The sequence below is a fragment of the Cherax quadricarinatus genome, chromosome 29, assembly GCF_038502225.1.
Source record: "Cherax quadricarinatus isolate ZL_2023a chromosome 29, ASM3850222v1, whole genome shotgun sequence".
Classification (NCBI taxonomy): Eukaryota; Metazoa; Arthropoda; class Malacostraca; order Decapoda; family Parastacidae; genus Cherax; species Cherax quadricarinatus.
Window position 1 is genome coordinate 12,619,353 of NC_091320.1, and position 14,655 is coordinate 12,634,007.

The 14,655-nt window shown below is 46.1% G+C and overlaps 1 protein-coding gene across 1 annotated transcript in view; it reads left to right on the forward strand.

Moving 5' to 3' along the window:
- Positions 1-14,655, forward strand: part of LOC128690364 (reelin) — an 871,665-nt gene that overhangs the window by 437,023 nt on the left and 419,987 nt on the right. Inside the window, exons 35-36 of the mRNA XM_070089797.1 lie at positions 7,368-7,553; positions 11,261-11,438. Coding sequence (XP_069945898.1) covers positions 7,368-7,553; positions 11,261-11,438 — 364 coding nt within the window. The remainder of the gene's footprint in view (positions 1-7,367; positions 7,554-11,260; positions 11,439-14,655) is intronic.

Genomic DNA, 14,655 nt, shown 5'->3' on the forward strand with positions numbered 1-14,655 from the left:
CTATTTTAGTGTCATCGGCAAAATTAATTATGTCGCTATTTATTTCCTTGTCGATGTCGTTTATGTATCTTGTGAAGAACAGGGATCCAACAATGACCCTTGTGGCACACCACTTGTAATGGGTCGCCATTTTTATTTTTGCCCTTTTAACGCAAATTCTGTTGCTATCAGTCAGCCATGCCTCAGCCAAGAAGATAATTCCTTCTATTCCATGTGCCGCTACTTTCTTAATCAGTCTGCTGTTTGTGGAACTTTATCAGAGACCTTACTGAAGTCCATATACGTAATATCGTATTCTTTATCTTGGTCTTCCACCTCGGAAACCTTAGTGAGAAAGGTTAGTGAATTCATAAGGCAAGAACGTTCCTTTGTAAAACCGTGCTGTGATGGGTTGATCAAATTACATTTTTCGAGGTACTTTCGAATTTCATAGCAATTATTGATTCTATTGTGTTTAGGATGACTGATCTATATTCTGGACCTATTTCTCACTTTGCAAACTGTTGTCACATTTTACATTTTCCTCTTATCCGGTGCAATACCTATTTGTAGTGATATGTTGAAGAGACTAGCTAATGGTTTGTTACGATGATTATTACATTCCTACATCAAGGCCCAGTGACTTGTTTAATGTTAATTTATCTGGTTGTTGGAGCACCACGTCACTAGTGACTTTGATGCTGCATAATTTATTTCGTCCTAACCACTATAATTATTAATTTCTGAGATTTCTTTGTATCCTCTGGTGTAAAGGCAGAGATAAAATAAGTGTTGAAAATAGTATACAGTTCTTTATCACTAACAGCATATTACACTTAAGTGGACCTATCTGAGTTACACTTAAATGGACCTATCTTTTTCCTCACTTTATTCCTATTTTGCTGAAAGAATCTCTTTGGATTTGTTTCTGATTCACTCACAACCTTAATTTCGTTTTCTCTTTTGGGTTTCTTTATTCTTTTTTTTACTTCTCTCTTAAATTTAATTAGTTTCTTTAACAGGGTGATGATTCATCTTTTTAATTCACCTGTAAATGTCTCTCTTTTCACCCAAGAGATGTTTTAATCTATTCTTTATCCGTTTAAGGTCATTCCCGTTTTAACTAAATTATCTGTTAGGAATATTTGCAGCTTGGCCAGCTTGTTCAGTGCTTTGGAAAACTGTCATAACGTCAGCCATCAACACCGTCTATCAGACCTTCCTCTTGATAGTTCCTAGCCAGGTTACCCCAGTCTACACTTCTCAAATAATCCTTTCGACCCATATAATCTGCATTGCAGGGAGAGGGAGTCATTTACAATTACACTGTCTGTGGCTGAGAGCAATAAATACTGAAAACAGTTGATTATATAAGATGGAAGTCCAGGTTTTAATTTTAATACATCTTTGTATTATAGAGTAGAACCATAAGGCTGGTTTACGTTAACGATCCTTTCTACTCTCCCACGAGAGACTTTAGTGTAGATGGTCGGTGGGAATATTTTTAGTCCGCAGGTCGGGTAAGTGTTCCAAAGTACTTAGGTCATACAACGCCAGTGGAATAGGAAACAGTCAGATTCAATCCAACGAAAAGGAGAGTAGTTCCAGTTCTTTGGATCAAGAGCCTCTGATATCATAGTGCCTCCCTAGAAGGAATTGAATTTAGAAATTTGTCGAAGATAAGCAGCAGTGTAGGTAGTCATGGTGACGCCAAGAACTGTTATTAGCCAGGGTTGTGGGAGTTGATCCAGCATCACACACATGGGAGATGATCCAGCATCACACACATGGGAGATGATCCAGCATCACACACATGGGAGATGATCCAGCATCACACACATGGGAGATGATCCAGCATCACACACATGGGAGATGATCCAGCATCACACACATGGGAGATGATCCAGCATCACACACATGGGAGATGATCCAGCATCACACACATGGGAGATGATCCAGCATCACACACATGGGAGATAATCCAGCATCACACACATGGGAGATGACCCAGCATCCATGGGAGATGACCCAGCATCCATGGGAGATGACCCAGCATCCATGGGAGATGACCCAGCATCCATGGGAGATGACCCAGCATCCATGGGAGATGACCCAGCAACAACCATGGGAGATGACCCAGCAACCATGGGAGATGACCCAGCATTCATGGGAGATGATCCAGCATCACACACATGGGAGATGATCCAGCATCACACACATGGGAGATAATCCAGCATCACACACATGGGAGATGATCCAGCATCACACACATGGGAGATGATCCAGCATCACACACATGGGAGATGATCCAGCATCCATGGGAGATGATCCAGCATCACACACATGGGAGATGATCCAGCATCACACACATGGGAGATGATCCAGCATCACACACATGGGAGATGATCCAGCATCACACACATGGGAGATGATCCAGCATCACACACATGGGAGATGATCCAGCATCACACACATGGGAGATGATCCAGCATCACACACTTTATGTTATATAAACAGTTTCCACAAGTAACTGTTATTTTAATAAATTTTTAACTTGTTCTCGGTACTTACATGTTGTTCACATTCTATAGAAGTAACATTATTTTCATTTGGGTACAACCTGGTTCAATATTAACCCATAACCGTGGTACAACCTGGTTCAATATCAACCCATAACCGTGGTACAACCTGGTTCAATATCAACCCATAACCGTGGCACAACCTGGTTCAATATTAACCCATAACCGTGGTACAACCTGGTTCAATATCAACCCATAACCGTGGTACAACCTGGTTCAATATCAACCCATAACCGTGGTACAACCTGGTTCAATATCAACCCATAACCGTGGTACAACCTGGTTCAATATCAACCCATAACCGTGGTACAACCTGGTCCAATATCAACCCATAACCGTGGTACAACCTGGTCCAATATCAACCCATAACCGTGGTACAACCTGGTCCAATATCAACCCATAACCGTGGTACAACCTGGTTCAATATCAACCCATAACCGTGGTACAACCTGGTTCAATATCAACCCATAACCGTGGTACAACCTGGTCCAATATCAACCCATAACCGTGGTACAACCTGGTCCAATATCAACCCATAACCGTGGTACAACCTGGTCCAATATCAACCCATAACCGTGGTACAACCTGGTCCAATATCAACCCATAATCATGGTACAACCTGGTCCAATATCAACCCATAATCGTGGTACAACCTGGTTCAATATCAACCCATAACCGTGGTACAACCTGGTCCAATATCAACCCATAACCGTGGTACAACCTGGTCCAATATCAACCCATAACCGTGGTACAACCTGGTCCAATATCAACCCATAACCGTGGTACAACCTGGTCCAATATCAACCCATAACCGTGGTACAACCTGGTCCAATATCAACCCATAACCGTGGTACAACCTGGTCCAATATCAACCCATAACCGTGGTACAACCTGGTCCAATATTAACCCATAACCGTGGTACAACCTGGTCCAATATCAACCCATAACCGTGGTACAACCTGGTCCAATATCAACCCATAACCGTGGTACAACCTGGTCCAATATTAACCCATAACCGTGGTACAACCTGGTCCAATATCAACCCATAACCGTGGTACAACCTGGTCCAATATCAACCCATAACCGTGGTACAACCTGGTCCAATATCAACCCATAACCGTGGTACAACCTGGTCCAATATTAACCCATAACCGTGGTACAACCTGGTCCAATATCAACCCATAACCGTGGTACAACCTGGTCCAATATCAACCCATAACCGTGGTACAACCTGGTCCAATATCAACCCATAACCGTGGTACAACCTGGTCCAATATCAACCCATAACCGTGGTACAACCTGGTCCAATATCAACCCATAACCGTGGTACAACCTGGTCCAATATTAACCCATAACCGTGGTACAACCTGGTCCAATATCAACCCATAACCGTGGTACAACCTGGTCCAATATCAACCCATAACCGTGGTACAACCTGGTCCAATATTAACCCATAACCGTGGTACAACCTGGTCCAATATCAACCCATAACCGTGGTACAACCTGGTCCAATATCAACCCATAACCGTGGTACAACCTGGTCCAATATCAACCCATAACCGTGGTACAACCTGGTCCAATATCAACCCATAACCGTGGTACAACCTGGTCCAATATCAACCCATAACCGTGGTACAACCTGGTTCAATATCAACCCATAACCGTGGTACAACCTGGTCCAATATTAACCCATAACCGTGGTACAACCTGGTCCAATATTAACCCATAACCGTGGTACAACCTGGTCCAATATTAACCCATAACCGTGGTACAACCTGGTCCAATATTAACCCATAATCGTGGTACAACCTGGTCCAATATTAACCCATATAACCTGGTACAACCTGGTCCAATATTAACCCATAACCGTGGTACAACCTGGTCCAATATTAACCCATAACCGTGGTACAACCTGGTCCAATATTAACCCATAACCGTGGTACAACCTGGTCCAATATTAACCCATAACCGTGGTACAACCTGGTCCAATATTAACCCATAACCGTGGTACAACCTGGTCCAATATTAACCCATAACCGTGGTACAACCTGGTCCAATATTAACCCATAACCGTGGTACAACCTGGTCCAATATTAACCCATAACCGTGGTACAACCTGGTCCAATATTAACCCATAACCGTGGTACAACCTGGTCCAATATTAACCCATAACCGTGGTACAACCTGGTCCAATATTAACCCATAACCGTTGTACAACCTGGTCCAATATTAACCCATAACCGTGGTACAACCTGGTCCAATATTAACCCATAACCGTGGTACAACCTGGTCCAATATTAACCCATAACCGTGGTACAACCTGGTCCAATATTAACCCATAACCGTGGTACAACCTGGTCCAATATCAACCCATAACCGTGGTACAACCTGGTCCAATATCAACCCATAACCGTGGTACAACCTGGTCCAATATCAACCCATAACCGTGGTACAACATGGTCCAATATTAACCCATAACCGTGGTACAACGTGGTCCATTATCAACCCATAACCGTGGTACAACCTGGTCCAATATTAACCCATAACCGTGGTACAACGTGGTCCATTATCAACCCATAACCGTGGTACAACCTGGTTCAATATCAACCCATAACTGTGGTACAACGTGGTCCAATATCAACCCATAACCGTGGTACAACCTGGTTCAACATCAACCCATAACTGTGGTACAACGTGGTCCATTATCAACCCATAACCGTGGTACAGCCTAGTCCAATATCAACCCATAACCGTGGTACAACCTGGTTCAATATCAACCCATAACCGTGGTACAACCTGGTTCAATATCAACCCATAACTGGTACAACCTGGTTCAATATGAACCCATAACCGTGGTACAACGTGGTCCATTATCAACCCATAACCGTGGTACAACCTGGTCCAATATTAACCCATAACCGTGGTACAACCTGGTCCAATAACCCATAACCGTGGTACAACCTGGTCCAATATCAACCCATAACCGTGGTACAACCTGGTCCAATATCAACCCATAACCTTGGTACAACCTGGTCCAATATCAACCCATAACCGTGGTACAACCTGGTCCAGTATCAACCCATAACCGTGGTACAACCTGGTTCAGTATCAACCCATAACCGTGGTACAACCTGGTCCAATATCAACCCATAACCGTGGTACAACCTGGTCCAATATCAACCCATAACCGTGGTACAACCTGGTCCAATGTCAACCCATAACCGTGGTACAACCTGGTCAAATAACCCATAACCGTGGTACAACCTGGTCCAATATCAACCCATAACCGTGGTACAACCTGGTCCAATAACCCATAACCGTGGTACACCCTGGTCCAATATCAACCCATAACCGTGGTTCAACCTGGTCCAATAACCCATAACCGTGTTACAACCTGGTCCAATATCAACCCATAACCGTGGTACAACCTGGTCCAATAACCCATAACCATGGTACAACCTGGTCCATTATCAACCCATAACCGTGGTACAACCTGGTCCATTATCAACCCATAACCGTGGTACAACCTGGTCCATTATCAACCCATAACCGTGGTACAACCTGGTCCAATATCAACCCATAACCGTGGTACAACCTGGTCCATTATCAACCCATAACCGTGGTACAACCTGGTCCATTATCAACCCATAACCGTGGTACAACCTGGTTCATTATCAACCCATAACCGTGGTACAACCTGGTTCAATATCAACCCATAACCGTGGTACAACCTGGTTCAGTATCAACCCATAACCGTGGTACAACCTGGTTCATTATCAACCCATAACCGTGGTACAACCTGGTTCATTATCAACCCATAACCGCGGTCCAATCTGGTCCATTATCAACCCATAACCGTGGTACAACCTGGTCCAATATCAACCCATAACCGTGGTACAACCTGGTCCATTATCAACCCATAACCGTGGTACAACCTGGTCCATTATCAACCCATAACCGTGGTACAACCTGGTTCATTATCAACCCATAACCGTGGTACAACCTGGTTCAATATCAACCCATAACCGTGGTACAACCTGGTTCAATATCAACCCATAACCGTGGTACAACCTGGTTCATTATCAACCCATAACCGTGGTACAACCTGGTTCATTATCAACCCATAACCGCGGTCCAATCTGGTCCATTATCAACCCATAACCGTGGTACAACCTGGTTCATTATCAACCCATAACCGTGGTACAACCTGGTTCATTATCAACCCATAACCGCGGTCCAATCTGGTCCATTATCAACCCATAACCGTGGTACAACCTGGTCCATTATCAACCCATAACCGTGGTACAACCTGGTTCATTATCAACCCATAACCGTGGTACAACCTGGTCCATTATCAACCCATAACCGTGGTACAACCTGGTTCATTATCAACCCATAACCGTGGTACAACCTGGTTCATTATCAACCCATAACCGTGGTACAACCTGGTCCATTTTCAACCCATAACCGTGGTACAACCTGGTCCATTATCAACCCATAACCGTGGTACAACCTGGTCCATTATCAACCCATAACCGTGGTCCAGGAGGAACTAAAACATCGTCTACATTTCTATTGTTTACTTATATTCTGCACCTGGATGAGTTTCAGTTCTTTGAGAGTTGTTTTGGAGCTCTGAAACAAGATTTAGGGATTTTTTCAGGTATTTTGCTTCTATTTAAAGCTTCTTTTTTTTTGGGGGGGGGGGGGATTTTCGGACGAATTTGAAAAACTTTGGATAATTTTGGAGGGATCTCGGGTTTCAAATGAGTTCTGAATAAATATGGCTCGTTGGTGTGTGTGTTTCAGAGGTGAGCGGACGCGGGTGAGGCTGGTGGAGGAGGATGACAACAGCAGAAGCAGCAGCAGTAGCAGCAGCGGTAGCATCAGCCAGGGTTCCCGTGGTGGCTCCTGGGCCATAGATAATCTCTACCTGGGCGAGGCTTGTCCATGGATGTGTTCCGGTCATGGCTACTGCAACAACTACGCCTGCAGGTGAGCTTCCTGTGTTCAGGTCATGGCTACTGCAACAACCACGGCTGCAGGTCAGCTTCCTGTGTTCAGGTCATGGCTACTGCAACAACTACGCCTGCAGGTCAGCTTCCTGTGTTCAGGTCATGGCTACTGCAACAACCATGCCTGCAGGTCAGCCTCCTGTGTTCAGGTCATGGCTACTGCAACAACCATGCCTGCAGGTCAGCCTCCTGTGTTCAGGTCATGGCTACTGCAACAACCACGCCTGCAGGTCAGCCTCCTGGGTACACACTTCTGTATATACCGTCCTAAACTTTCATTCTTGGTGAGGATTCCTTCTAAAGGGAGCCTTAACAAGTCTATGATTTGATAAAGTTCTATAATTAATGGCTTGTGCGCAGTGGCTTCCTCGTATACCTGTGAGCAAATGTTGCTACTCAAACTTCAGCCTTGAAGTTGGTCTAGACCTTCCATTGTTACCTGGTCCAGTTCTCTGCTTCCCACTTCATATTACTTGGTCCAGTTCTCTACTTCCCACTTCATATTACCTGGTCCAGTTCTCTGCTTCCCACTTCATATTACTTGGTCCAGTTCTCTGCTTCCCACTTCATATTACCTGGTCCAGTTCTCTGTATCAGTGATGTTGGGTGTAGCACGACTGCTACACCCAACATCACTGATACACCAGCATGACTGATACACAAGCATGACTTACACACTGTTTGACTGGTACAACAGCATGACTGGTACACCAGCATGACTGATTCACCTAGCACGACAGGTACATCCAACATGATTGGTGGTACACTCAGCGTGACTGTTACTCCCTGCATGACTTGTGATACACCCTGCATGAATGATATACCCAGCATGACTCGTACACCCTACATGACCAGTACACTCAGCATGATAGTACACCCAGCATGACTAGTACACCCAGCAGGACTAGTACACCCAGCATGACTTGTGCACCAGCATGACTGGTACACCCAAAATGACTGGTACACCAGCATGACCGATACACTCAACATGATTGGTACACCCAGCATGACTGATACACCAGCATGACTGGCACACCGGCATGACTGGTACACCAGCATGGCTGGTACACCCAACATGACTGGTACACTAGCATGACTGATACACCAGCATGACTTGTACGCCCAACATGACTGGAACACACAGCATGACTGGTGCACCTAGCATGGCTGGTACACCAGCATGACTGGTACTCCGAGCATGACTGGTGCACCTAGCTGACTGGTACACCCAGCAAGACTGGTGAAACTAGCATGTCTTGTATACCCAGCATGACTGGTTCTCCAGCGTGACTGGTATATCAGCATGATGGATACACCCACCATAACTGATACGCAAACCATGACTGGTGGTACATCCAGCATGACTGGTACAACCAGCATGACTGGTGCACCAGCATGACTGGTACACCGCCATAACGGATACACCCAGCATAACTGTTGCACATAACATGACTGGTGGTACACCCAGCATGACTGGTACACCGCCATAACGGATACACCCAGCATAACTGTTGCACATAACGTGACTGGTGGTACACCCAGCATGACTGGTACACCTAGCACAACAGTTACATCCAACATGACTGGTGGTACACTCAGCGTGACTGTTACTCCCTGCATTAATCTGATGGATCACATGAGAACTGAAATGTCGATAGGGAACCTCATGGAAATGGCGACCCTAGACTTGAAAAAGGCCATTGATACTGTCAACCACAATATATTGTATAAGAAACTTCAAGCTGTCGGCATAGGTTCCATAGACTGGAAACAAATTGTCATAATCAGCAAAACAGAATCAGAACTCCTGCCGATAGCATGTGGAGTTCCCCAAGGTAGTATTCTGGGTCCCTTATTATTTCTATGTTATGTAAACGACATGCCCGTTTGTGTCAAGTGCAAACTCCTACTGTATGCGGATGACAGCGCTCTGTTAGTGTCAGGTAAAGACCCGCAAGATATAGCTAATGTAATAACACTGGAACTGGAGTCCTGCAGCAAATAGTAGACAACAAACTAACGTTACACCTCGGGAAAAAGGAAGGCATATTCTTTGGCACGATACAAAAACTGAGAAGGGTAAATAATTTTAATGTCCGGTGTAATGGGGAGTCCATCACTTCAGTTTCCTCAGTAAAATATCTGGGAATCTCCTTTGACCCATGAATGTTCCTCTGCAGACAAGCACAGTGTCTACCTACTGAGGCTCGCACGACCCCATGTTTATACAATGTCATACGGATTACGCTTGCTCTTCATGGTATTCTGCTTTGACAAAAAAAAAAAAAAAAAAAAAAACTGAAAGATAGATTGCAAATCACCCAGAACAAAATGGTAAGATTCATCCTGGACCTGGGTCCATGACAACATGTAGGCCATGATGAATTACAACAATTGGATAAGCTGAAAAGAAAAAAACAAACCATACCACGGGTGGGGTTTAATTAAACCCGATGTCAGAGTCACAAAACTCCAGACCGTCGCGTTAGCCGCTGGTTTGTTAGCAATCGTGTCATTACGATTTCGTGAGTCATGGATATGCTGAATGTTGAAGACAGAGTAAAACATCCGAAGTTAAATCATGTTTATAAAATTGCTCACAAACAGTGTCCAGAATATCTTGCTGTCAATTTTGTCAAAATTGGGAATTAAAGCAATCATAGTACTAGGGGGAGAGAACACAACTTTGTAGTACCCACAGTCATTGGCCAGGCTTCAAACACCTTTTATTGTACAGCAATAACGGAATGGAACAGACTACCTGCCAGTCATAGCATGAACCAGTTCAAGAAGAGAACCAAAAGGTACCTAATGAATGTAGCGACAGAAAGGCAGGAGAATGATTTTTTATTTTTTTAGTTAACACATATAATGTGAATAACTCATTTTACCTTATTCCTAGTATATCCCCTTTATAGTATAATAATAAGATATTTTCTCCTTTATAGTGCAATAAAAAGGTATTAAAAGGAATCGAATGGAAATAAGCCAGTTTGTCTGACTTTTTTGGGTTATCCCAGGTTCTCTACACATACGCTGCTATGTATGTAATTGTATTTGTGTATACCTAAATAAACTTATTTACTTACTCCATGTTAATCCTGCGGAGGGCAGAACAAAACCAATTGAATAAAAAAATCCTATTGAATACACAAAAGCCTTGTATATGCATAAACTTTTTGTTAATATACTAAAAGACTATTGATTCTAGTGAATACACAATGCCTAGTAAGTAGCTCTTAAAGGATTACTATTAGTACACGTGGATGTGTGTTTGCTGTTATGAGAGGCTCGTGGCAGGTGCTTTTCCCTAACAGTTGTAATAACAAACAAGTGTGGCTCTGGTGGCCTAGTAACTAAAGCTTTCACTTCACATGGCGAGGGTCTGGGTTCGATTCCCAGTCAGGGTATAAACGCTGGGCTTGTTTCTTTACACCTGTTGTCTATGATCAACCTTAAGTAAAATGGGTACTTGGGTGTTAGTCGACTGGTGTGGGTCGCATCCTGGGACACTGACATAATTTCCCCAAAATGCTCAGCATAACAAGGGACTTTCTGCATAGTAGTATGTCACTGATGTCAGCTAGGACTGTATACCTTGTACATGTACTTGTAGTAGATTAAGATATTATTATTATTATTATTATTATTATTATTATTATTATTATTATTATTATTATTTGACAGATGCGACGAGGGTTACTTTGGTCCGTACTGCGTGCCAGCCCAGGTGTTACCTTGTGAGTTGCTTGATACCTTCCCTCAGCCTCACCTGGACGCCTCACTGTGGCTGCAGGCACACGGGGCAGAGGTCTCACACAGGTGTGGCGTCCTCGTCTCCAACAATGCTCTAGTCTTCTTTAAGGTAAGCGCAGATTCTTTTGTGGTTCATGCTGGTCATGCTATGTGTTATACATGGGGAAGCACAAAACCCATAAGGCTCACGCAGCGCCTGGGGAATGGGAGATAATCAGGACTGACACTAAGGGAAGAGAAGCTCCGACTTCCTGGATCAAGAGTACTCTACTAGTATACATAAACTTCCTCTTCCTTGAAGGGACAGGTTATTGTCATATGTTGTTTTCTTTTAATTGTCTGGGAGCGGAGAGCGGAGGCGATGATCTCCGGAACCATCAGCAGGTAGCCAGGAGAACCATCAGCAGGTAGCCAGGAGAACCATCAGCAGGTAGCCAGGAGAAACATCAGCAGGTAGCCAGGAGAAACATCACTAGGTAGCCAGGAGAACCATCAGCAGGTAGCCAGGAAAACCATCAGCAGGTAGCCAGGAGAACCATCAGCAGGTAGCCAGGAGAACCATCAGCAGGTAGCCAGGAGAAACATCAGCAGGTAGCCAGGAGAACCATCAGCAGGTAGCCAGGAGAAACATCACTAGGTAGCCAGGAGAACCATCAGCAGGTAGCCAGGAAAACCATCAGCATGTAGCCTGGAGAACCAGCAGCAGGTAGCCAGTACAACCATTAGCAGGTAGCCAGGCGAACCATCAGCAGGCAGCCAGGAGAACCATCAGAAGGTAGCAGGAGAACCATCAGCAGGTAGCCAGAAGAACCATCAGAAGGTAGCCAGGAGAACCATCAGCAGGCAGCCAGGAGAACCATCAGCAGGTAGCCAGGAGAACCATCAGCAGGTAGCCAGGAGAACCATCAGCAGGTAGCCAGGAGAACCATCAGTAGGTAGCCAGGAGAGCCATCAGCAGGTAGCTATGAGAACCATCAGCAGGTACCCAGTAGAACCATCAGCATGTAGCCAGGAGAACCATCAGCAGGTAGCCAGGAGAATCATCAGCAGGTAGCCAGGAGAAACATCAGCAGGTAGCCAGGAGAACCATCAGCAGGTAGCCAGGAGAACCATCAGCAGGTATCAAGGAGAAACATCAGCAGGTAGCCAGGAGAACCATCATCAGATAGCCAGGAGAACCATCAGCAGGTAGCCAGGAGAACCATCAGCATGTAGCCATGAGAACCATCAGCAGGTAGTCAGGAGAACCATCAGCAGGTAGCCAGGAGAACCATCAGCAGGTAGCCTGGAGAACCATCAGCAGGTAGCCAGGAGAACCATCAGCAGGTAGCCAGGAGAACCACCAGCAGGTAGGCAGTAGAACTATCAGCAGGTATCCAGGAGAACCATCAGCAGGTAGCCAGGAGAACCATCAGCAGGTAGCCAGGAGAACCACCAGCAGGTAGCCAGGAGAACCATCAGCAGGTAGCCAGGAGAACTATCAGCATGTAGCCAGGAGAACCATCAGCAGGTAGGCAGTAGAACCATCAGCAGGTAGCCAGGAGAACCATCAGCAGGTAGACAGGAGAACCATCAGCAGGTAGCCAGGAGAACCATCAGCAGGTAGGCAGTAGAACCATCAGCAGGCAGCCAGGAGAACCATCCAAAGGTAGCCAGGAGAACCATCAGCAGGTAGCCAGGAGAAACATCAGCAGGTAGCCAGGAGAACCATCAGCAGGTAGCCAGGAGAACCATCCGCAGGTAGGCAGTAGAACTATCAGCAGGTATCCAGAACCATCAGCAGGTAGCCAGGAGAACCATCAGCAGGTAGCCAGGAGAACCACCAGCAGGTAGCCAGGAGAACCATCAGCAGGTAGGCAGGAGAACTATCAGCATGTAGCCAGGAGAACCATCAGCAGGTAGGCAGTAGAACCATCAGCAGGTAGCCAGGAGAACCATCAGCAGGTAGCCAGGAGAACCATCAGCAGGTAGCCAGGAGAACCATCAGCAGGTAGACAGTAGAACCATCAGCAGGCAGCCAGAAGAACCATCCGCAGGTAGCCAGGAGAACCATCAGCAGGTAGCCAGGAGAAACATCAGCAGGTAGCCAGGAGAACCATCAGCAGGTAGCCAGAAGAACCATCAGCAGGTAGCCAGGAGAACCATCAGCAGGTAGCTAGGAGAACCATCAGCATGTAGCCAGGAGAACCATCAGCAGGTAGCCAGGAGAACCATCAGCAGGTAGCCAGGAGAACCATCAGCATGTAGCCAGGAGAACCGTCAGCAGGTAGCCAGGAGAACCATCAGAAGATAGCCAGGAGAACCATCAGCAGGAAGCCAGGAGAACCATCAGCAGGTATCCAGGAGAACCATCAGCATGTAGCCAGGAGAACAATCAGCAGGTATCCAGGAGAACCATCGGCAGGTAGCCAGGAGAACCATCAGCAGGTAGCCAGGAGAACAATCAGAAGGTACCCAGGAGAACCATCAGCAGGTAGCCAGGAGAACCATCAGCAGGTAGCCAGGAGAACCATCAGCAGGTAGCCAGGAGAACCACCAGCAGGTAGCCAAGTGAACCATGAGCAGGTAATCAGGAGAACCATCAGCAGGTAGCCAGGAGAACCATCAGCAGGTAGCCAGGAGACCCATCAGCAGGTAGCCAGGAGAACCATCAGCAGGTAGCCAGGAGAACCATCAGCAGGCAGCCAGGAGAACCATCAGCAGGTAGCCAGGAGAACCACCAGAACGTAGCCAGGAGAACGATCAGCATGTAGCCAGGAGAACCATCAGCAGGTAGCCAGGAGAACCATCAGCAGGTAGCCAGGAGAACCATCAGCAGGTAGCCTGGAGAACCATCAGCAGGTAGCCAGGAGAACCATCAGCAGGTAGCCAGGAGAACCATCAGCAGGTAAGCAGTAGAACTATCAGCAGGTATCCAGGAGAACCATCAGCAGGTAGCCAGGAGAACCATCAGCAGGTAGCCAGGAGAACCACCAGCAGGTAGCCAGGAGAACCATCAGCAGGTAGGCAGGAGAACTATCAGCATGTAGCCAGGAGAACCATCAGCAGGTAGGCAGTAGAACCATCAGCAGGTAGCCAGGAGAACCATCAGCAGGTAGCCAGGAGAACCATCAGCAGGTAGCCAGGAGAACCATCAGCACGTAGGCAGTAGAACCATCAGCAGGCAGCCAGGAGAACCATCCGCAGGTAGCCAGGAGAACCATCAGCAGGTAGCCAGGAGAAACATCAGCAGGTAGCCAGGAGAACCATCAGAAGGTAGCCAGAAGAACCATCAGCAGGTAGCCAGGAGAACGATCAGCAGGTAGCCAGGAAAACCATCAGCAGGT